The 25,513-nt window shown below is 48.1% G+C and overlaps 1 protein-coding gene across 1 annotated transcript in view; it reads right to left on the bottom strand.

The window, feature by feature from the left end:
- LOC145358968 (sodium channel protein type 1 subunit alpha-like) overlaps positions 1–25,513 on the bottom strand; it is a 512,173-nt gene that overhangs the window by 177,303 nt on the left and 309,357 nt on the right. Inside the window, exons 8-10 of the mRNA XM_080213322.1 lie at positions 10,612–10,932; positions 4,904–5,021; positions 2,390–2,480 (exon numbers count right to left, since the gene is read on the bottom strand). Coding sequence (XP_080069448.1) covers positions 2,390–2,480; positions 4,904–5,021; positions 10,612–10,875 — 473 coding nt within the window. The 5' untranslated portion in view covers positions 10,876–10,932. The remainder of the gene's footprint in view (positions 1–2,389; positions 2,481–4,903; positions 5,022–10,611; positions 10,933–25,513) is intronic.

Below are 25,513 nucleotides of genomic sequence, written 5' to 3'. Positions count from 1 at the left end.
AGTCAATGAAAAGGAATGAGAATATGAAGCATTCAGTGTCACCCTAACTGACATTCGAGTGATTGTACACCATACCTCTCAACCATCTAAGATGAGGCCTACTTTCCAATCATTCTCATTATCCTTAGATTTTGGTTCAGAAATTGATACACACAATATTACAATTAAAAAAAATCCAATCTGTACATCAGAAATAGGAAATAGGAGCAGGAGTAGGCCATCTAGCCCTTCGAGCCTGCCCCGCCATTCAATAAGATCATGGCTGATCTGTCGTGGCTCAGTTCCACATTCCCGCCCTCTCCCCATAACCCTTAATCCCCTCGCTTATCAAAAACCCATCAACCCGCGTCTTAAAAATATTTAGCGAGGCAGCCTCCACCACTTCAACGGGCAGAGAATTCCAGAGATTCACCAGCCTTTGAGTGAAGATGTTCCTCCTCAACTCCGTTCTAAACCGCCCCCCCTTTATCTTGAGGCTGTGCCCCCTAGTCCTAGTGTCTTTTTTGAGCGGGAAGAGTCTCTCCACCTCTATCCTATCCATCCCATTCATCATCTTATACGTCTCAATGAGATCTCCCCTCATTCTTCTAAACTCTAACGAGTACAAGCCCAGTTTATTCAGCCTCTCCTCATAGCTCAACCCCCTCAACTCTGGTATCAGCCTAGTAAACCTCCTCTGCACAAATCTAATGCCCCATGTAATCTAACATGCCCCAGATAAAAACACTGGAGCTTTGATGAACATGCAGAGATGATTATACCCTATAAGCCCCTCCATTTTTAATAGATCAACCTCATTTCCATGAATAGCCACAGTGCCACAGTGGTTAGCACGACTGCCTCACAGTGCCAGCGATCTGGGTTCAATTCCAGGCTTGGGTCACTATCTGTGTGGAATTTGCATGTTCTCCCCATGTCTGCTTGGGTTTCCTCTACCGGTTTCTTCTCACGGTCCGAAAGATGCGCTGGCTAGGTGCATTGGCCATGCTAATTTCTCTCTGTGTACCTGTTCAGGTGCCAGTGTGTGGCAACTAGGGGATTTCACAGTAACTTCATCAATGTGAGCCTTACTTGTGACTAATAAATAAACTTTATTTTCCTAAGGGTCACCCTTTACTGATTAAGTCTTGGGCTCTTTCTTATTCAGCTTAACAAGTCAGAGTTCTTGCAAGAAAATCATAATCATTGTCTCAGGCACCTTCATAAGGGCGGAGAGCTAAGTCTGTCTATCTCAAAAGGTGAATCAAAATTACCTAGATGGGGGGAGTTTGGGTCAAGCCTCCAGGGAGGCTTTGGCCTAGTTAAGTCGAGCAGCATGGTCGGTGTAGGCTTGAAGGGCTGAAGGGCCTGTTCCTGTGCTGTAATTTTCTTTGTTCATTGTTATTTGTGCTGATGACTATGAAACCATTGTTGATTGTTGGAAAAACCCATCTGGTTCACTAATGTTCTTTAGGGAACCTGGTCTGGCCTACATGTGACTCCAGAGCCAATGACAATGCGGTTGACACTCAATCGCCCTCCAAGGGCAACTAAAGATGGGCAATAAATGCTGGCCAGCCAGCTACACCATGTCCAGCAAATGAATAAAAAAAAATCTTGAATTGGCTCCCCTTGGATGCCTCTGATCGTATCTCCATTCTTTGCTAGCCTGTGTGTACCAAATTCTGAATGTCTGAAGCTGAGAGGTATGTACGAGGATTTGTATCAGGATGGGAAATGACTCCCAGGGTTCATTTCATGCTAAAATATCAATGAACCCCCGCTTTTTGGAGAAAAATCATTTTTCAGCAGCCCTTTGGTTGCGAGTAATTACATAATTCTTCATTAAAGGAAGAAATGATGATTTGCAACGTTTGAACTTTCAGTGTTAGATCCAAAAGCCATTTTAATAATACAATAATCACCATGTTGTTCTTATCAAAGTGGAATTTATAGAGATTCTCGAGCTGTCACGCTAATCAAGTGGCAATTAAAATGAACAACAACTGTGTGACGTTGCATTATATTTACCGAAAGCTTCTGTCCCACCTGTAACTATGAAAATTGAAGCACTTCTTGTTTTATTCCTTTAATGAAAAGTCAGGAAGAGAGCAAACCATCTCTGATAATGAAGTAAAACTTTGGTTGCATCATGATTTCGATTGGATGCAGCATGAACGGATGTGGGTAGCAAATCATGAATCGGTTAGACTTAAAAATATTAACTTACTTGCTAACTGGGGCTCACGGGGCAAGAGAGACCTGGCAAAGCAGTTAATCGGGACAGATAAGGGCACAGTTCAAAGGTCAACATTTGTTTCAGGAATTTGGGCAGTAGCAAAAGAGTAAAGGTTCAATCACAGAAAGCATTGCAATAAGACATCCGAAAGCAGTGCGGTTTGATACTCACTCAACATTCTTTGTCCATGGGTCAGGGTCGGACATGGTCATGAATACACAATTGGTCAAAATAGTGCACATAATGAACATATTGAACAATGTGAAGTAAGAGTTAAGGAGATATTTTGGGACAAGCTGACTGTTTTTCAACACATTATGCTTTTAAATCAAAAAGTCGAGAGATTCATTATAATTTTTCACCGACTTAATTGGCTAATTAGCGAGCGTTTTTCCATCCGGAGAGCTAAGGCTTGAGGAGTCGTATCATTAATTTTGGATCTCTCCCATCAGTTGGACATCCATCCCATTGGTATGTGACGCTATGGCCTCCCCCCCACACCTCCCACTGCTCTCTCTCCACCTCCCATGTCACTGAGAAACAGTCATAGTTTTAACAGCAGTCATATGGAATTGAAGGCAGACATGGAGCAGCACGGTGGCATAATGGTTAGCACTGCTGCCTCACGGCACCAGGGACCCAGGTTCAGTTCCGGCCTTGGGTCACTGTCTGTGTGGAGTCTGCATGTTCTCCCTGTGTCTGCATGGGTTTTCTCCAGGTGCTCCGGTTTCCTCCCACAGTCCTGAAAGACATGCAGGTTAGGTGGATTGGCCTGGCTTAATTGCCCCTTAGTGTAAGTTAGGAGGATTGGCCATGATAAATAACTGGGAATAGAGATAGGGTGGGAATGAGGGGCAAGTTAAAACACTCTGACAGAGAGTCAGTGCATGGGCTGAAAGGCCTCTTCTGCACTGTAGGGATTCTATGAACTGTCCTCGAATAATATCAACCAACAAGGGGGATTTTAAATGATGATAAAAACCAACTCCATGGATATTTATGAATATATCCTGGGGTAAATAATACGGGGGCCTCACAATATGAAGCTTCTCTTGGCAGGAATATTAAGTTTAGGGAATGAATTGTAGTGATTACTATATCCTGTGTACCAGGGAGACACGAATGCTGCAATTTTCCACTCCCACCTCTCACAGAAGTGATTGGAAATTCACAAACGCATTCATAAACGACTGTTCCTCAGAATGTCAAAATCAGAATGTGACTGAGATCAGAGTGTGATGAAGATCAGACCACACGTCAGCTCCTGACCTCTTGCTGTTCCACTGGTTTAGCAATTCCGAATGTCACCTCAAAGCGCTGCGCCTGTTCCCTGGCTCTCAGAGACACCATTGATTTGATTAGCGTCCTCTTTAGGTGACATGGAAACTCATGACAGCGACAATGTGAAATGTGATGCAGGGAAGTCATGAAGATATCAAACCTGGCATCAAGCCCACCCACAGACTGCAGCAGAACTGCTGCAAAGGCCTCTTTAAACCCAGAGGAGATGCTGGTTAACAGGTCACCTAGAGCTGGCCTCTCTCCTCTCTCCCCATTCCCTCTCTTTCTCCCTATTCCCCACTGTCCTCTCTCCCCATTCCCACTCATCCATCTCTCCCTTTTCCCACTGTCCTCTCTCCCCATTCCCATTGTCCTTTCCATCCCCATTTCCACTCACCTCTCTCTCCCCATTCCCACTGTCCTCTCTCCCCCGATTCCCACTGTCCTCTCTCCCCATTCCCACTCATCCATCTCTCCCTTTTCCCACTGTCCTCTCTCCCCCGATTCCCATTGTCCTCTCTCCCCATTCCCACTCATCCATCTCTCCCTTTTCCCACTGTCCTCTCTCTCCCCATTCCCACTGTCCTCTCTCCCCCCATTCCCACTGTCCTCTCTTCCCATTCCTACTGTCTTCTCTCCCCATTCCTATTATCCTCTCTCCGAATTCCCACTCAACTCTCTCCCTACTCCCATTATCCTATCTCTCCCCATTCCCACTGTCCCATCTTCCCATTCCCACTTTCTTCTCTCTCCCCATTCCCACTGTCCCCTCTCCCCATTCCCACTCCTCTCTCTTTCCCCATTCCCACTCTCCTCTCTCTCCCCATTCCCACTCTCCTCTCTCTCCCCATTCCCACTATCCCCTCCCCCACCATTTCCTCTGACCTCTGTCCCCATTCCCACTATCCTCTCTCCCCCTATTCCCGCTGCCCTCTCTCCTCATTCCCAATGACCTCTCTCCCCATTCCCAATGACCTACCTCACACCATTCAGTAATTAATGGAAGCAATTACTCAAAAATCCAAACCCTTCTGAAACCCGTTTGAAATTTTGAACACTAACTTCTGAGTTCTTTAAGTACTTTGTTGCCAGTGAACTTGGAACTGGCTTTCTAAGGAATAAGCATGCAATCCTATTCATCGTCTGATGGAGGCTTTCTTTGCTGCCTGAACTGCAGCATTTAATGATCCTGAACGACTCTATCTCTTTACCCCATTGAGCATCTTGCCATGTAGTTTATCACCAGCTAATTGTCAATTTATACTGCACCTAGGCCAGACCATTAACATGTCTCTTTCTCCAATCCATCTGACATATCTCCACCAGAACACTGTGGGTGCAAGAGAGTGGGTTTTAATGGATTAGCCTCATTTGCTTCAACATTAACTTGGTAAAAAGGATATGAATGTACTAAAATTTTAATAGCTATCCTTCTAACAGTGTGAAAAGGAGTAAGTAGGTACAACGCAGGTGTGGCACTAAAACGGAAGATGGTCTTCCCTCTGTTGATTACTATAAAGGTCTGAAAGACATAGACATAAGTAAATGACAGTATAATTAGCACAGTACATACAGAATTCAACACAACAGTAAGTTCTGCAAACTTAACTGGCTATCTCATGGTGTGATAGTCAGTGACAGCATGTCACTGGAAAACTGTGTGACATTGATATCATGTGATGCCGTGTAGCATTGTGACATTGTGCTGTTACTGAGTGGAACTGTCTTCATGGAATTATAGAACCGTTAAAGCACAGAGAGAGAGAGGGGCCTATTAGCCCATCAAATCTGTGCTGGCTCACGGCAAGAATAATTTATATTAACGTTATATTCAGCTTACCAAAAAACCTCAGGAAATCAGAGCCGTGCTAAGCGCACAAGGGCAGATTATTCCAAGTTTTCAGACTGCGTTGTGTCTGGAGTCACGATTCTAATTCAAAACCAAGTCACGTATAGCACCAAGAAAATAGAAGTTGACCTGATAGAAGTCTACAAGTTTATGAAGGAGCATGGACAGAGTGGATAGTCAGAAGCTTTATCCCTGGGTGGAAGAGTCAATTACTATGGGGCACAGATTTAAGATGTGAGGGGCAAGGTTTAAAGGAGATGTACGAGGCAGGGTTTTTACACACAGAGTACAGGGTGCCTGGAACTCACTGCCGGGGAGGTAATGGAAGCAGATACAGTAGTGACTTTTAAGGGGCATCTTGACAAATACATGAATAGGATGGGAATGGAGGAATGTGGTCCCTGGATGAGTAGGGGGTTTTAGTTCAGCATGTCAACGAGGAATAGAGGGATATAAACAGTTGGTCTAGATAGGACAATGTGATCAGCGTAGGCCTGAGGGGCCAAAGGGTCTATTCCTGCATTGCAATCTTCTTTGTTCTTTGTTCAATGTAACACTCATTGTTATGTCCCACAGTGTGCCTACACTCAAACCCCAGGACAGCACAGTTTATCTACCTGTCTCCAACAGAATTTGATACTCTTTCTGGGTTCCAATTTGTACCAATACTTTTGGGCAATTTTGTGATGTTGCTTTTGCTGTTAAGGGAAAAACTCATTCCTCATCACACATCATTTACAGGCACCAGTGAAAGAAGCCCTTCACTCTATCACTCTGAGTGGGCTAGGCATTTTACTGGGGTAGTAATCCAGAGTTTTGGGCTAATGATACAAAGCGTGTGAATTTAAATTGCACCATGACAGCTTGAGAAATTGAACTCACTGTAAAGAGGTCTGAAGATAGGAAGTTAGTATCAGTGCACAGGAAGCTGTCGGAATGTCATCAATAAACCCAACTATTTTATCAAGCCTGCCACCCTTACCAATACCAGCCTTTAAGTAATTCCAGTCACATGGTTGGCACTTAAATGCCCTCTGAGGTATCTGACTCTGCTGCATCAAAATGGGGCTAATACCACCTTCTCTGGTCAACTAAGGATGGGCAATAAATGCTGGCATCACCTGTACCACGCAACATTCCACGAATGAATTAAAAAAAACACTAATTCCAGAGATGAGGAAGCAGGGAGATACATCCTATTAAATCTGGAACACAAATATCCTATTAAATCCAGAATTCAAACATCCTATCAAATCTGAAACACATATCCTATTAAATCTACAATCCATACATCCAATTAAATCTGGAATCCATATATCCGATTAAATCTGGAATCCATATATCTGAATAAATCTGGAATCCATATATCCGATTAAATCTAGAATCCACACATCCAATTAAATCTAGAATCCATACATCCTATTAAATCTGGAATCCATACATCCTATTAAATCTGGAATCCATATATCCTATTAAATCTGGAATCCACACATCCAATTAAATCTAGAATCCATACATCCAATTAAATCTGGAATCCATACATCCAATTAAATCTGGAATCCATATATCCTATTAAATCTGGAATCCACACATCCAATTAAATCTGGAATCCATACATCCAATTAAATCTGGAATCCATATATCCTATTAAATCTGGAATCCACACATCCAATTAAATCTAGAATCCATACATCCAATTAAATCTAGAATCCATACATCCTATTAAATCTGGAATCCATATATCCTATTAAATCTGGAATCCACACATCCAATTAAATCTGGAATCCATACATCCAATTAAATCTAGAATCCATACATCCTATTAAATCTGGAATCCATATATCCGATTAAATCTGGAATCCATACATCCAATTAAATCTGGAATCCATACATCCAATTAAATCTGGAATCCATATATCCGATTAAATCTGGAATCCATATATCCGATTAAATCTGGAATCCATATATCCTATCAAATTTGGAATATATAAATACTATTAAATCTGAAAACCATATATTCTATCAAACCTGGAACACATATCTACTATTAAATTTGGAACACATATATCCTGTTAAATCTGGAACCCGTATATCTTATTAGATCCAGAATCCATATACCCTTTTAAATCCAGATCCATTTATCTCATTGAATCCAGGTTCCATTTATCCAACTGAACCCAGATTCTAAATCTGTTTTATTTTGTGGGTGAAGGAAGGAGCTGGATTGAGCAGACGTAGTGTCACTTGCTGTTTCTGGGTGTGTGGAACAATAATTCCATCACTTGAGAACAATGAGAGGAAGGCATTTTCCACTGCAGTCTTTGAAAAGGGGTTGATGTGTGATAGGACAGGACTTTACAAGATCTCACCAAAGTATGTTTCTTATCAATTTGGGTGAGAGCAGTAAAGCATTTTGAAATACTTGGCAGCGCAAAGAGCCATTGATTCAGAGAGGGAGGGAGAGAATAGTCTTTCTGAGCCTGTGGCTGAGAAGTGTCAGTCATGTATAGGGAAAGGGATGTTACGCTGCTATTGTATAGGGCGTTAGTGAGTGACACTAGGAGTAGTGTGTGCAGTTTTGGTGTCCTTATCTGAGGAAGGATGTCCTTGCTATAGAGGGAGTACAGCGAAGGTTTACCAGGCCGATCCTTGAGATGGCAGGTCTGTCAAATGAGGAGAGAGTAAGTCAGATAGGATTATATTCACTGGAGGTTAGAAGAGTGAGAGGGAATCTCACAGAAACTTATAAAATTCTAGCAGGGTTAGAGAGGGTAGATTCAGAAAGAATGTTCCTGATGGTGGGGGAGTCCAGAACTAGGGTTCAGAGTTTGAGAACCTTTTAGAACTGAGGTGAGAAATTTTTTCACCAGAGGGTGGTCAACATGTGGAATTTGCTACCACAGAAAGTAGTTTTGGCCTCAGCTACTCTCTGTGATGGTAAATTCCACATGTTCACCAGCCTCTGGGTAAAGAAATTTCTCCTCACTTCAGTTCTAAAAGGTTTACCCCTTATCCTCAAACTATGGACTAACCAGGTCATACATTACTGATGTTCACCACATTGTTTTTGTGGGCTCCGGCTGGTGACACTGCAAATCTATGCAGAGTGGAGATGGTCGGTTGGATCATTTCCCTGTCAATCACACCTGAAGACCACATTGCTGCATGTAACTGGAATTGATTAGAAGTACATTATCTGCATTATATAACTGTCCCCTACCCACTGCATTTTTCTAGATAAATGCTCCATACGTATTGTGCAACTATCTTCCACTCACTGTTTTCCGGAGAAATAATCAGTTAGTATTATGTTACCATCGTCCGCTCACTGCATTCTGATGCAGACCTTCTTGTGCTTTGTTGATGGTGGTTAATTGAACCTCTGTTTCATTGGACTCTAGTTATTGAGTAAATGAACTCTGCCGTAACACTGGCTGGGATTTTATAGTCCTGCCCACTATGGGACTGGAAACTCCTGCCCAAAGTCAATGGGACTTTTACTGGACTAATGAATTTCCCACCCTGCCCGGGACAACTCCCTTGGTGGGTGTATTGGAAAATCCAATCCATGGACTCTACTTGCTGTAAAATAGACTTTGGGGGGTACTTTCCAGTCCCGCCACCATCAGAACTATAGCAGGCGAGATGTGGAACATTCAAAGGTCTGTTGATCTTGGGTGGGATTTTCTGGTCTTAGGGCAAGCAGCTGGAAAATCCTGCCCTCTATTTGCTTAAGTCCCTTTGGCTATGTAACGACTTTAATCAGGCAATTGAGGGTGGCCTATTAGAATTTGAACTCCCTGATTAAGGGCCAGTCCCATGCCTCTGATCTGCGGGCACATTGTGTGGAGGGGGTGTGGGGAAGGAGGAGGACTTCCTCATGAACCACTCCTGGGCTTGGCAAAGTGTGCCATCTACAGGTCCAGGCAGCGGGCAATTGAGGGTGTCGTCCAACCCTACTGTCTGTCTCTCTACCGCAGCTACATTCGTGGCTGGGTGTCCCTGGAAAGGGAGCATGCGGTGTCCAAGGGCACTGTTGATGCCTTCCATGCCTGCTGAGCACCTCAGGGATGGGGGTGCATTATTGACCCCTTTAATCACATTTTAATTTGATGTTTTAAGTTTCCTTTCCACTTTGTCTTTCGTTTCGGGCAGTTCCCCCTCCTTTTAGGGAGCCGTCCCTTCTTGAGTTGTCCCTAAGTTAATTTGATTTTGTTAATTTGGTTGGGGAAAGGTAAAAATAGAGTTCCCTGATTAAGGGCCAGATTGATGGGCCCAGCAGGGAGCCTCTTGTTTTGTAGTTAACCAGGAGTTCCTCTGGGACTCCAAGTGTAGACCGTTAACTGAAAGCATTCTGTTGTCAGACTCGTGAATAAAGGGATATTGGTGAAGGGACTTCTGCCTCTGGGGATTTATTACAGGATGACACAGTGGGCCAAATTCTCCCATCCCTCCCGTCATGGGAATCGTAGCAGGTAGGATACGGACCATGTAAAGCTTTGTTGATCTTGGGTGGGATTTTCGTGCCTTGGGGCGAGCACGGCCCGAAAACTCCACTCTGTGTTGTTAACACTTTTTGTGATCAAGAAGGCGAATGGGATGCTGGCCTTTATAGCGAGGGGGATAGAATATAAAAGCAGGGAGGTCTTGCTGGAACTGTACTGGGCACTGGTGAGGCTGCAACTGGAGTACTGTGTGCAGTTTTGGTCGCCGCACTTGCGGAAGGATATTTTGGCCTTGGAGGGAGCGCAGAGGAGGTTCACTAGGCTGATACCGGAGATGAAGGGGTTGGACTATGAAGAGAGACTAAATAGACTGGGTCTGTACTCATTGGAATTTAGAAGGATGAGGGGAGATCTTATAGAGACATATAAGATAATGAAGGGGATGGATAGGGTAGAGTAGAGAGATTCTTCCCGCTTAGAAAGGATAGCAGGACTAGAGGACACAGCCTCAAGATAAAGGGGGGGCAGTTTAGAACGGAGTTGAGGAGGAACTTCTTCACTCAAAGGGTGGTGAATCTCTGGAATTTTGTGCCCGTTGAAGTGGTGAAGGCTGCCTCGCTAAATATATTTAAGTCACGGGTAGATAGGTTTTTGACAGACAAGGGAATTAAGGGTTATGGGGAGAAAGCGGGAAAGTGGAGCTGATCCACTTCAGATCAGCCATGATCTTATTGAATGGCGGGGCAGGCTCGAAGGGCTAGATGGCCTACTCCTGCTTCTATTTCTTATGTTCTTATGTTTTGCTTTCCAGTGCTTACCTTCTTGTTATTGTAGAAGGAATCGAGATCCTCCAATGGCTGTCCAATGAGCTGTGATGGCACATCGCCGTAAATGAGCGGCAACTGTTTCCCTGCTTCCAGGTCACTGTGAGGTGTGGGTTTTTCCTCCTCACTTTCTTCCTTGTGAGCTTTCCTAGCGCTAACTGCCTGTTCCTCAGCGATCCGCCTCTCAATAGCAGCCAGGGATTCGCGAGTGAACCGACGTAAGCAGTGGGGTCCTGACGGTACAAACAGGAGTGCCATATTTTCATCCTGTAACTCCTCGACTAGTCTTTACTCCCGAGTAGTGGAAATGATTAACTGCATCAAACAAAAGCAGGAGAGAGAGTGTCAGTAAATAGGTAACACACGGCCATCCGACAACAAACACAAGTCCAATTCGAGAACCGGATCGTTGGCCGCATTAAGTTTGCACCATCCTTAGGTAAAACTTTGCCCCCAAGTTGGCAGAGGGTGGGTGCACAAATTAGTTGGCATGCCAGTTTGCCAGCACGGCCTACGGACCAAATGCTGGAAAACGGGATGAGAATAGATAGGTGATTGATGGCTGGCACAGGCATAATGGGCTGAAGGGCCTCTCCCTGTGCTGTAGAATTCTATGACCATCTCACCCTGGGATGGGATCGGGTGGAAGGATGCAAGTGACAACTGATGTAAACTGACAGACCATTGAGAGCCAATGACGTGAGTCTGACAGGGACTTTGCCCTGTAGCTCCACCACCCCCCACCCCCCCCCAACACCACTGGAAACAGGATGGGTCACTGGGAACCTGACTTTCTCACCTCTCCGGCTCCGGCTATGGTCACAGGCCCAGCCTGCAAAGTGGGTTTCCCCTTCGCAGTGGCAGCCCGACTGCTGCGGCTATTTTTAAACTGGATTGCTTTAAAAGTTGCTGCTGAGAGAGGGTGCCTCAGTGTGGAGGAAGCCTTCCTCACCCTCTGACTGGAATAGGCAGGAGGCAGCTCCTCACCCAGCTGGAGGGGCTCCTATTCGCCATCCAGTTTCGGGGGGGGGGGGGGGGGGCCTGCACGCCGTCTGTAAATGGGCAGCAAACACAATCCACCCCCCCCCCCTGCCCTCTCCCCTGCCCTCTCCCCCCACTCTAGCTGCTTCATGGCCAATTCAGGGAAAATCAGTGCTGGGACATTGAGGGTTTGTGGCTCGGCGGGTTAGCGTCCCTGCCAGAAGCGCTGGGTTCGAGCCCCACCCCAGGACCTGATGGCTAAGGATGGTGCATTCGTAACACCGCCAAACAGATTAAATAAAAACCTTCAATGGCAATGACCTGTTCGGGGGGGGGGGGGCGGGAAAGAAATCGCTATGGCAACAGGTAAAAGTCTGCCTTGTGCACCACTGGGTTCGAAACAGTGCTTCCCATACAGTACAGGTGTAGGACCTCCACCAGACCCTCGACCAGGGAGGGTCTGTAACCCAAGATACATCTCTCACACGCTCACTCACACTCCACCCATCAATCCATTCCTTTAAAATGTACAAAGCACCTTCTCATATTTGCCTGTTTGAAAAGAAAACACTCAAGCTTCACTGATAATGTCCTCCTTTGACATCCACCATCAATAATAACCCAGTTTGTCTTAAAAATGCCAAGAGATTCTGAATCAACCAGCTGGCCTGAGCCATATCTTAAATCTGGCCAACCACCTTGAATTTGCTACCGCAGCACAGCGCTGTTTGTCCAAGTTAAAAACCTTGTTCACTTTGCCCTTATCTGGAGCTTTCATTGCTCTGAAGGCCCACTTATTCTTGCCCTCAGCTTTTCTTTCATTCAGAGAGAGTGACGCTGGTCAAAAAACAGGAAGGTGCCGGACACGCTGTGTAATGATCTCCCCGTGTAAACGGTGCGTTGCCTTTCTCAGCTGTAACCCCACCTCAAACAAATCGGTGGAAGCCAGCCAAGCCAAACGGTTATCCCTGAAGACCTTGTGATTATTTTTTGCTGAGGCAGAGGTGCTTTTGGCGGGGGGGGAGGGGGAAGGGGTGGGAAGGAGGGTGTTTGGGTCATTGGAGGGGGGAGGGTTGGAAAGGGAGGGGGGGATTTCGTATTGTTGCGTGTCAGGCTGTTCTTCCCCCAGTGCTGTCAACTGATGCACCGACAATAATCTCTCCCTCAATGTCAACAAAATGAAAGAGATTGCCATCGACTTCAGGAAGTGTACTGGAGGACATACCCCCAAAGTGGAAATGATTGACAGCCTCAAGTTTCTAGGTGTCAGATCACCAATAAACTGTCCTGGTCCTCCCCGCCATGCCGACGTTATAGTTAGGAAAGCCCACCAATGCCTCTACTTTCTCAAGAGGCTAAGGAAATTTGGCATGCCAAATTTCATATTGTTGCGTGTCAGGCTGTCCCTCGCCCAATGCTGTCAACTGATGCACCAGCAATAATCTCTCCCTCAATGTCAACAAAAGGGAGGAGATTGAAGGAAATTGTCATCGACTTTAGGAAGCGTACTGGAGGACATACCCCCATAGTGGAAATGGGTGAGAGCCTCAAGTTTCTACGGGTCCAGATCACCAACAACCTGTCCTGGTCCCCCCAATGCCGACACTATAGATAAGAAAGCCCACCAATGCCTCTACTTTCTCAGGAGGCTAAGGAAATTTGGTATGTCAGTTCTGACTCTCACCAACCTTTATAGATGCACTGCAGAAAGCATTCTTTCTGGTTGCATCACAGCTTGGTATGGCTTCTGCTCTGTCCAAGACCTCAAAAATCTACAAAGGGTCATGAACGAAGCCTAGTCCATCTCTCAAACCAGCCTCCCATCCATTGATTGTGTCTACACTTCCCGATGTCTCGGCAAGGCAGCCAATATAATTAAGTATCCCACGCACCCCGGACATTCTCTCTTCCATCTTCGGGAAAATGATACAAAAGTCTGAGGTCACGTACCAACTGACTCAAGAACAGCTTCTTCCCTGCTGCTGTCAGACTTTTGAATGGACCTACCTCGCATTAAGTGGATCTTTCTTCACACCCTAGCTACAACTGTAACACTACATTCTGCACTCCCTCCCTTCCTTCTCCATGAACGGTATGCTTTGTCTGTGTAGTGTGCAAGAAACAATACTTTTCACTGTATTCTAATACCTGTGACAATAATAAATCAAATCAAGATCAAAGCGAGTTTCCTGGAACAGGGTGAGCCCCCATGGGAATGAGCGATCTGCTCCATGAAGGATTTGGGGCAAGGCGGTGTGTGCGGGGCATCAGCTATTTAAGGCCCTATGCAGAGGCCAGCTTCAGAATCAGTCAGCATTGTCCTGACTTCTGGTCAGCTCCCCGCTGTTGCTAACAGCAATGCAGAGGTGACCTCCCGGAGGGTCAACACTGCATCTTCTCACTGGCTCAGAGAATGAGCCACAAGTATGAATAGCTGAATGCATAGTCAAAGAAGTTATTGTGGAGAGGGTCTCTCCTGTAAAGTGGTGGCCCTCACAACCGTGCACCTTCTTGAACTTCAAATTTGCAGTAGGTTTCTCGAGAGGCAGCCTCACATTCACCTATCTTTTGTAGCAGCCACGCACCCCTCCCTTCCCCCGACACCATGTGTCCCCTGCCTACCCTACTGAGGCAGGAGATTTTTGACCAACATGCTGGTCTGAAAGACGTGCTGGTTAGATTCATTGGCCAAGCTAAATTCTTCCTCTGTGTACCCAAACAGGCGCCAGAGTGTGGTAATTAGGGAATTTTCAAAGCAACTTCATTGCAGTGTTAATGTATTAGTAATAATAAAATAAGCTTTACAAACTCTGCCTGGATACCTTTTGCCTTATCCTGCAGGCCTCTTTGGGAACCCCACCTGCCCACCACCCTTAATGGGATGGCAAATGTGGAAGAGGCAAATTAGGAGGCCACCTCATGTAAAGTTACCTTGGCAACAAGTGCAGGCCCAGGAGCTACGTGTGGTCCTGATGCCTGTGAGAAAATTCCACCTTTATCTTTTCAACCATGACTTCCAGTTACAGAATATCCAACATTTCAAACAGCACCGCAGGAAGTCTTACAGAGGGTGATGAGGAGGATTAAAAAGAAACAGAAAGAAAGGTGTTGGCTAGGTTTTGAAAGGAGGGATTGAGGCAGCTTGCTATGGCTTCTGCTTTGCCCAAGATGACAAGAAACTACAAAGAGTCGTGAATGTTGCCCAATCCATCATGCAAACCAGCCTCCCATCCATTGACTCTGTCTACACTTCCTGCTGCCTCGGCAAAACAGCCAGCATAATTAAGGACCTCATGCACCTCGACATTCTCTCTTCCCTCAGGAAAATGATACAAAAACTTGAGGGCGCATATCAATGGACTCAAGAACAGCTTCTTCCCTGATGCTGTCAGGCTTTTGATTGGACCTACCTCGCATTAAGTTGATCTTTCTCTACACCCTAGCTATGACTGTAACACTGCATTCTGCACCCTCTCCTTTCCTTCTCTATGAATGGTATACTATAGTGCATAAGAAATAATTCTTTTCACTGTATATCAACACATGTGACAAGAATAAATCAAATCAAACCAAAGCAAAGTGTGCTTTGGGGACACTTCCTAAGTTTTGTGACTGAAAGGTCAGTCTCACTGGACTGAGTGTGGACCAGCAGCATTAAGGAGGTGAAGAGAGCCATAATGGCGAGAGAAGATCCTTGAGGTATCATGGTGCATTTATATAGCACCTCTCACAACCTCAGGACATCTCCTGCAACCAATGAAGTACATTGGAAGTGTAGCCACTGCTCAATACAGGAAATGCGGCAGCCAGTGTTAGCACAGCAGGATCCCGCAAACCTTAACGCGGTAATGACCAGATAACCTGTAATTGGTTGAGTGTTAGATATTGGCTGAGACGCCAGGGAGAAGGGCACAGCTTTTCTTTGATATCACATATAGGGTGGAGTTTTTCCAAAAAGAAAGTAAGGGTAGGATTCTCTGGCTCTGCGCGTTCCCAAGACCGGAAATTTCCACCCTGGCTCGCCGGACCTTTGAATGGTCCGCTGGACTTTTCCGTTCTGTCCGCTATGATTCCGGCAGCGGGCGAGATGAGGGAATTTCAGCGGCGAGAATACCCGAATGATCCGCGCCCGTCTCTCAGGCATTTTCCAGGCTGCGATCGGAGTGCTGTTTCGCAATGGAGCTCTGATCTCAGGCCGCACTGGGAAAGCCCCTCCCCCCCCCCCCCACCCCCCCAGAACTCCACGTCCGCAGCCTGTTCCCCATCCCCTCCCTGACACCAGACCCAAGCATCGGGGCCCTCCCCTCATGCCCCCACCCCCATCGTGACCCCCAACATCATTCACCCCTGCATAAACCCTCGCCCAAACCACCTGCCCCCCCACCCCCACCCGCTACCCCCCCCCCACCCCCTCCACCACCCCCCCCCCCCCCCCCCCCCAGCCGCATGACCAGCCCTGCATTGCATTCTCCTCATTGCCCCCACTCAGCCCCCACCCCCCTGGCCCCTGGTATTCTGACAGTGCCCAACTAGCACAGCTTGGCTGCCTGGCTAGAATTGCCAGGTGGGCAAAGCTCGATGGCCACCATCAGGCCCTGCCCAACACCCCCCCCCCGCCCCCCCACCCCAGACTACCCAAGGGTTTCATCACCCCCCCACCCCAAAGTGTGGCCACCATGCCTGCTCTCTGCCGGAGGAGACCAGGAATGATACTCGCCACCCTTGCGCCGAATCGGAATGTCGGAATGTTCCATCTGGCGGGGGTCGAACGGGCAACGCAGCTACTTTAATGGCGCTAACTGACCTCACGCCCTCTCCGGCACGATCTGGGGGGTGTGCGCCTTGGCAAGGTCACCGGGATGACGGCAAACTATTCACCCCAGGCGCGAAGCTGATTTTTTTAGGCCCCTTTGCCATTTTCCGAGATTGGTACGATCTGCGCCGGGCATGGTGAGTCGGAAAATCGCCCCCACGATCTGTCAGATCCACCTGACAGGACGGGGGAGGCCTTCATTTCAAGTCTCATCCAAAAAAAACGGCACCTCCAAAGAAAGTAGGATCAGGAGCAGGCCATTCGGCCCTTCGAACCTGCTCCGCCATTCATTTTGATCATGGCTGATCATCAAATTCAATATCCTGATCACCCCTCCCTCCCGCCAAGCATATCCCTTGATCCCTTTGGCTCCAAGAGCTATATCTAATTTCTTCTTGATGTGGAGATGCCAGCATTGGACTGGGCACAGTAAGAAGTCCCACAACACCACAGGTTTATTTGGAGTTGCGAGCTTTCGGAGTGCTGCTCCTTCATCAGGTGAGTGGGACTTCTTAATATCTCCTTGAAAGTGTCGCATTCCACAGAGCAGCATTCCCTAAGCAGTGCGCTGTGAACATTTACCAAGAGAATCAAGTGTCTGGAGTGGGAAGCCAGGCCTGTACATCTCTGACCCACCAACAGATAGTGGCAGGGCAAAGAGTGCAGAGGATGCTGAAAGTCTGCAAAGGGATATAGATAGTGTAAGTGAGTGGGTGAGGGTCTGGCGGATAGAGTACGATGTTGGTAAATGTGAGATCATCCACTTTGGTAGGAATAACAGCAAAATGCACTATTATTTAAAGGGTAAAATATTGCAGCATGCTGCTGTGCAGAGGGACCTGGGTGTCCTTGTGCAGGAATCTCAAGGAGTTGGTTTGCAAGTACAGCAGGTAATTAAAGAGGCAAATGGAATTTTGTCCTTCATTGCTAGAGGGATGGAGTTTAAAAACAGCGAGGTTATGTTGCAGCTGTATAAGGTGCTGGTGAGGCCACACCTGGTGTACTGGGTACAGTTTTGGTCTCCTTACTTGAGAAAGGATATACTGGCACTGGAGGGGGTGCAGAGGAGATTCACGAGGTTGATTCCAGAGTTGAGAGGGTTGGCTTATGAGGAGAGACTGAGTAGGCTGAGGCTATACTCATTGGAATTCAGAAAAATGAGGGGAGATCTTATAGAAACATATAAGATTATGAAGAGAATAGATAAGATAGAAGAAGGGAAATTCTTTCCACTGGCGGGTGAAACTAGAATTAGGGGGAATAGCCTCAAAATAAGGGGGAGCAGATTTAGGACTGAGTTGAGGAGGAACTTCTTCACACAAAGGGTTGTGAATCTGTGGAATTCCCTGCCCAGTGAAGCAGGTGAGGCTCCCTCATTGAATGTTTTTAAGGCAAGGATAGATAAATTTTTGAACAGTAAAGAAATTAAGGGTTATGGTGAGGGGGTGGGTAAGTGGAGCTGAGTCCACAAAAAGATCAGCCATGATCTTATTGAACGGCGGAGCAGGCTCGAGAGGCCAAATGGCCTACTCCTGCTCTGAGTTCTTATGTTCTTATGATCAATCCTTGCACCTAATGGGCAAGATTTCCAGACCTTCAGCTCTGGGATTGGAAATTCCTGTCTGAGGTCAACGAATCTTTCAATTGTCCGTCAAATTGTCCATTTTACCCATCGCAATTCCCATGACAGGCAGAACCAAAACATTTCTCTCAATATCTTCTTTAATTGAAAAATATATGAAAAAAATTCATGAAATCAAAAAAAAAAATCAAATTGTTATATTGTGGTGTGAGATTGGCACGTTTCCTGCTGGCATTGGCAGTGAGATCTGGAATGCCATCTTGGGCCACTTGGAAATTTCCCCCACTTCCACCCCCATGTGAAAATCATGTGTCTCACACGGCCCACCACACAAGGATCAGCAGGGCAATCCAGCCCTCCGCAGCGCCCTCACTCTCACGCAAGCCAGGTAGATGGCAGCGAGGAAACCAGCTCCGGGACTTTCAGAGCGGGGCGCTAAAGCAATGCCATGGAGGAGAGGTGGGCTATGATCTACACGCAGACTGGCAAGGCCACCTCCACCAAGTCACCAGTGCAGCCTGGGAGGAGGTGGCAGCTGTAGTCAGTGCCAGCAGCCTGATGAAGTGTGGGGCAGGGGGGGGGGGGAGAGGGGGAAGGGGGTTCAATGTTGCAAAATCCACAATCTGCCGGGGTAAATGTCTCCCTGTCTCCCCCTGGCATTCCACCCTTCTGTCACCTCTGGAATGTCACATGAATCCACATGGTGTCACCTCACAGGTTCCCATTGCCCGCCCTCCCAGCATTGTCCTCAAATCACTCCCTCACCCCCCCCCGGGACTGTTCATCAGAACCTTCTTCCTGGCTTGGCACAATGCCCACACATGCCAGTTGAACTCAAACTCCAACCCACCGCGCGTCTGGTTAACGTTATTCTCCTTAGCATCCCTGCAGGAGAAGCTCGCCCCCAACTGCCAAAGAGAGACAGAAAACGGGCAGTGGGATGCCCGGGCTGAGGATCCTGACTCCCACTGAGGGGGAGCTTGTGCAGAGAGTGAGGTGGGTCTGAGAGTGAGGTGGGTCTGTGCTGAGAGTGAGGTGGGTCTATGCAGAGAGTGAGGTGGGTCTGAGAGTGTGGAGGGTCTGTGCTGAGAGTGAGGTGGGTCTGAGAGTGAGGTGGGTCTGTGCAGAGAGTGAGGTGGGTCTGAGAGTGTGGAGGGTCTGTGCTGAGAGTGAGGTGGGTCTGAGAGTGAGGTGGGTCTGAGAGTGAGGTGGGTCTGTGCTGAGAGTGAGGTGGGTCTGAGAGTGAGGAGGGTCTGTGCTGAGAGTGAGGTGGGTCTGAGAGTGAGGTGGGTCTGTGCTGAGAGTGAGGTGGGTCTGTGCTGAGAGTGAGGTGGGTCTGAGAGTGAGGAGGGTCTGTGCTGAGAGTGAGGTGGGTCTGAGAGTGAGGTGGGTCTGTGCTGAGAGTGAGGTGGGTCTGAGAGTGAGGAGGGTCTGTGCTGAGAGTGAGGTGGGTCTGAGAGTGAGGAGGGTCTGTGCTGAGAGTGAGGTGGGTCTGAGAGTGAGGTGGGTCTGTGCTAAGAGTGAGGTGGGTCTGAGAATGAGGCGGGTCTGTGCTGAGAGTGAGGTGGGTCTGAGAGTGAGGTGGGTCTGAGAGTGAGGTGGGTCTGAGAATGAGATGGGTCTGTGCTGAGAGTGAGGTGGGTCTGAGAGTGAGGTGGGTCTGTGCTGAGAGTGAGGTGGGTCTGAGAGTGAGGTGAGTCTGTGCTGAGAGTGAGGTGGGTCTGAGAGTGAGGTGGGCCTGAGAGTGAGGTGGGTCTGTGCTGAGAGTGAGGTGGGCCTGAGAGTGAGGTGGGTCTGAGAGTGAGGTGGGCCTGAGAGTGAGGTGGGTCTGTGCTGAGAGTGAGGTGGGTCTGTGCTGAGAGTGAGGTGGGCGTGAGTCTGAGAGAAACGTGAGGATTCACTGTACCTTTATCAGATGTCCAGTCTCAGGTACGTCCTTCCCAGAGCCCTGATCAATCCATTTCCTGGGACAATGTGCCTTGCCTTGCAGAAACATGAACCAATGAACCTCAGCCATTAACAAGCAGGACACCCCCATTCTCCGCCCTCGACAGGACCTCGGAGGAGATCTCTAAGGAGGGCAGTGAAGAAATGTCTCAGCTTTCATCTGCACCATTCACTATTGCAGAGACACAAATCTCGGTGGGTGATCTTAGCAGGCAGGTATCTGCTGAGTGCCTCAGGAGCCCACCAAGTGGAGACAGGAACGTCCCAGGATTTGGGCAGTTGGAGAAGGCCTGTTGGATCCAAGGACTCAGCTGTGCCCCAGCCAATTGCCGTGTCTCTGGACATGTTCATCCCTCACCTGCTTGAGCTGCAAAGGCAGGAACACCAGGAGAGGTCGTCAGCGATATTCCTGTGACTGCGAATCCAGATGGAGGAGCCCAGGAGCCTTCAGTCACAGGACATGGTGTTGGTGTTCCGTGGCACCCAGGACGACACTGCCAGGCTGCAGTGGAAAGCTTGGTACAAGATGCCAGAGCCACGATTGGTGAATTCCATTGCTTGGCTCAGTCTCTGAGAACCATGGCTGAGGGCCTTCAGAGCATGGTGCAGACACAGAGGACCATGGCTGAGGGGTCTGATATCAAGGCACAGACACTAACGTGTCTCCAAGACTGGCAATGCCAGGTGAGACCGAGGCTTCTGAAGCTCACTCTGGCTATCCCTCCATCCCATGGAGTAACCCAGGGGTCTCCAAACACCCTGAAGGAGAAGGAAGGGCTGGAGGCCATCCTGAGGTCCTCCCCCCCAGGAGACTCTGGCTTTGACCAGCTATAATGATTTGAAAATGGAATTGAGGTGGGCTTCCTTGAAAATAAACTCCCTGATTAAGGGCCAAATTGATGGCCCAATCAGGGAGCCCCACGCTGTGTAGTTGAACAGGAGTGTCAGTTCCTCTGGCACTCCGGATGTAGACTGTATACCGAGAGCACTCTGTATGTTGCTGTGGGATCTTGTAAATGAAGGAACTCTGGTGAAGGGACTTCCACCTTCGAGGGCTTATTACACCAACCCTTCTGAATGCCCCCTTCTTGATGCTGGATCTTCTCAGTGCTACTGGGCAGAACAAGGTGAGGCGCCAACATCAGGGTCGGCTGTGTTCGTTCAGATCCAGGCACTCCAGAAGATTCCCACCAAGGGCATCTGAAGAAAGAGAGTATAGAAGGCAGCAGGGCACCCCCTTCCACCTCTGGTGTGTGTTCTGGGAACACACGCAGATGCACTGGAAGAGCTTGCAAAATTAAGGAGTTTTGGGGGCACAGAGTAGGTGTGGGCGACATTAGGCAGCTGTCGTGAGGGTTCAACATAATTTGTCACGATCGCAAGTCACCTTATGATGGATCCTGTGAATGTTTAGCTTGGTTTGCTGTATTTGTGCAAGGACTTAATTTGAAGATATTTCTGCTTGTGCAATTACGTTTAAACGCTAAGCTTTTGAAGTTAACTTGACCACATTTTAAACTCAGCAGGCACACTGGGATTTGCTGGAAAAACAATGACAGCAAAAAATCTTTAAAATTACAATGCTAGCAGAAATAAGCTTTCTCAAAAGCCAAAACAAAGCTTTTCATGGCTGCAAATTGTTTATGAAAGTTAGAGACAGCGTGTACCAAACAATCTCAATGCGAGCTGACGAAAATGTTATAATTCTGCAATCAGCCCTATGTTTTCAGCTAGTGTTGAGACCAGTGCAATACTAGCTTTTGCCAGTATGTCTCTCTCTCCCAGTTCTTTTGCTGTCTATAATGTGTTAATTTTAAATTATGCTCAGTAAAAGAAATTCAATGAACCAGTGCTGTCTCCGTCTATTCTGAGGAATTAAAAGCAACTGATGTCATGACCTTAACTCCACACTGTCTTTGCCCCTTCTCCCACAGTGACAGTTGCTCACCTCCCCGGGATACCACATGCTGCAATACTTAATCGCACCCAAATAGCCTTGAAGGAATCAGCCACTAAACAGTAAATTCTAGATCCAGCCCATTTACCCTCTCTCCGGCTACAAAACGAAACAATGGACCCAACCCACACATCAACATGAGCCACTGGGTGCAATTTTCCTGTCCTGCCCGCAGGAATCGTAGCGGTTAGAACACAAACCATGCAAAGGCTCATTGGCCTCGGGGGGTGGGGGGGGGGGGGGCGGATTTTCTAACCTTGCCGCGAGTGTGGCTGGAAAATTCTACCCTTGGAGTGAATGTGCAGTCAGACAGACAGACAGGGGTCAGTGTGCAAACAGACAGACAGGGGTCAGTGTGCAAACAGACAGACAGGAGTCAGTGTGCAGGCAGACAGACAGACAGGAGTCAGTGTGCAGGCAGACAGACAGACAGGGGTCAGTGTGCAGTCAGACAGACAGGGGTCAGTGTGCAGTCAGACAGACAGACAGGGGTCAGTGTGCAGTCAGACAGACAGGGGTCAGTGTGCAGTCAGACAGACAGACAGGGGTCAGTGTGCAGTCAGACAGACAGACAGGGGTCAGTGTGCAGTCAGACAGACAGGGGTCAGTGTGCAGTCAGACAGACAGACAGGGGTCAGTGTGCAGTCAGACAGACAGGGGTCAGTGTGCAGTCAGACAGACAGACAGGGGTCAGTGTGCAGTCAGACAGACAGACAGGGGTCAGTGTGCAGTCAGACAGACAGACAGGGGTCAGTGTGCAGGCAGACAGACAGACAGGGGTCAGTGTGCAAACAGACAGACAGGGGTCAGTGTGCAAACAGACAGACAGGAGTCAGTGTGCAAACAGACAGACAGGGGTCAGTGTGCAGACAGACAGGGGTCAGTGTGCAGACAGACAGGGGTCAGTGCGCAGACAGACAGACAGACAGGGGTCAGTGTGCAGGCAGACAGACAGGGGTCAGTGTGCAGACAGACAGACAGACAGGGGTCAGTGTGCAGGCAGACAGACAGGGGTCAGTGTGCAGACAGACAGGGGTCAGTGTGCAGACAGACAGACAGACAGGAGTCAGTGTGCAAACAGACAGACAGGGGTCAGTGTGCAGTCAGACAGACAGACAGGGGTCAGTGTGCAGACAGACAGGGGTCAGTGTGCAGACAGACAGACAGGGGTCAGTGTGCAGGCAGACAGACAGGGGTCAGTGTGCAGACAGACAGACAGACAGGGGTCAGTGTGCAGGCAGACAGACAGGGGTCAGTGTGCAGACAGACAGACAGGGGTCAGTGTGCAGACAGACAGACAGACAGGAGTCAGTGTGCAAACAGACAGACAGGGGTCAGTGTGCAGACAGACAGACAGGGGTCAGTGTGCAGACAGACAGGGGTCAGTGTGCAGACAGACAGACAGGGGTCAGTGTGCAGGCAGACAGACAGGAGTCAGTGTGCAAACAGACAGACAGGGGTCAGTGTGCAGACAGACAGACAGGGGTCAGTGTGCAGGCAGGCAGACAGACAGGAGTCAGTGTGCAAACAGACAGACAGGGGTCAGTGTGCAGGCAGACAGACAGGGGTCAGTGTGCAGGCAGACAGACAGGCAGGGGTCAGTATGCAGACAGACAGGGGTCAGTGTGCAGGCAGGCAGACAGACAGGAGTCAGTGTGCAGACAGACAGACAGGGGTCAGTGCGCAAACAGACAGACAGACAGACAGGGGCCAGTGTGCAAACAGACAGACAGGAGTCAGTGCGCAAACAGACAGACAGGGGTCAGTGTGCAGACAGACAGATAGGAATCTAAAGAACATTAGTGGACCAGATGGGGTTTTTCCGACAATCGACAGTGGTTTCATAGTCATCAGTAGGTTCTAATTCCAGGCTTTTATTGAATTCAAATTTCACTGTCCGCTGTGGTGGGATTTGAACTTGGATCCCCAGAGCATTACCCAGAATCTCTGGAAGTCCAGTGACAATATCACTATGGCACTGCTTCCGTCTTCAGGAGGCAGATAGACCACCTCAATCACAGAGCAGGTGGCACTGTGAACATCATTGTACCGCCATCCTGCCTTGGACTGAGGCATTGCCAGTCAAGACCTCAGAGGGTATCTCTCAAACCCAACCATCCATCCAGGCAGCCTGGGGTGGCCCTCAAAAATCCTTGGGATTTTCAAGCGTTCAAGGACATAACTCACGCACTCTCTCTGGAAAGCGTGCGCACTCGTGCCCGATGTTCATGCGGTGGTCCCACACCAACTTCACGTTTAGCACGTGGAACCCCTTTCTTAAACAAGGTGCACAGACACTCATGAGTCCTATGGATGATTCCCTGGACCTGTGGCAGTGCAGCAAATGCAGGCCACAAATCCCACAGCCATCTCCACCCGACTGTCCCAGTCAACATTGAAGTTTATGTCATCCAAGGCCTCAGGAGAGCATACATCCATCACCTTGTGGGGAGGTGGTGGCGTAGTGGTATGGTTGCTATTGACTAGCCGTCCAGTAACCCAAAATAATGCTCTGGGGACCTGGGTTCAAATCCCACCATAGCACACAGTGAAATTTGAATTCAGTAAAAATCTGGGATTACAAGCCTAATGATGACCATGAAACCATTGTCATAAAAAACCTATCTGGTTCACTAATTTCCTTTCAGGAAGGAAATCTGCTATCCTTCCCTGGTCTGGCCTATATGTGACTCCAGACCCACAGCAAAATGGTCCTGGCAAGCCACTCAGTTTTTTTTAAATTCATTTGTGGGACCTGAACCTCACTGGCTGGCCAACACTTACTGCCCATCCCTAGTTGCCTGAGGGCAGTTGAGAGTCAACCACATCGCTGTGGCTCTGAAGTCACATGTAGACCAGACCAGATAAGGATGGCAGATTTCTTTCCCTAAAGGACATTAGTGAACCAAATGAGGTTTCTCCAACAATCGACAATGGTTTCACGGTCATCAATAGATTCTTAATTCCAGATATTTTTATTGAATTCAAATTCCACCATCTGCCGTGACGGGATTCGAACTCAGGTCCCCAGAACGTTAGCTAAGTTTCTGGATTAATAGCCTAGCGATAATTGCCAGTGCCTAGTTCAATCATTATATGGAAAACATGAAGAAATGATATTGGGTGGGCCATCCGGCATTGGTCCAGGTACTGGAAACAACAACAATAAACCCAGCCTTGTCAGGCCTGCAAAGTCCTCTTCACTAACATAATTGTTAACATAAAAGTGATAGCCTGACATAGTCATACTCGCAGTAGTACACCTCACAGATGGGGGGCATTTTTCCCTTCCCGTCCACCACGGGAATCATACTGGGCTGGGGCTGAGACGGACCATGTTTCTGTTTCCTTCGGGCGGGATTTTCCGGTTTTGGGACAAGCGGGGTCGCAATATCCCACCCGTAATGTCCCAGACCCCACCATCACCATTCCTGGGTCCATCCTTTCTCACCAGCAAGTCAGATCCAGCAGAGATGGTGGGCAGTACAGTGGTGTGCAGTCAGGGGGGAGTTGTCCTGGGAATCCTCAACATTGACTCTGGCCCCATGAAGTCTCATGGCACCAGGTCAAACATGAATAAATTGCCACATACCATCCCCCCCATCCCCCATCACTC

The sequence above is a fragment of the Carcharhinus amblyrhynchos genome, chromosome 2 (assembly GCF_965287045.1).
Source record: "Carcharhinus amblyrhynchos chromosome 2, sCarAmb.v2.hapA, whole genome shotgun sequence".
NCBI lineage: Eukaryota > Metazoa > Chordata > Chondrichthyes > Carcharhiniformes > Carcharhinidae > Carcharhinus > Carcharhinus amblyrhynchos.
Note: the sequence above shows the minus strand (reverse complement) of the source record. Positions and strands in the feature narration are given on the sequence as shown.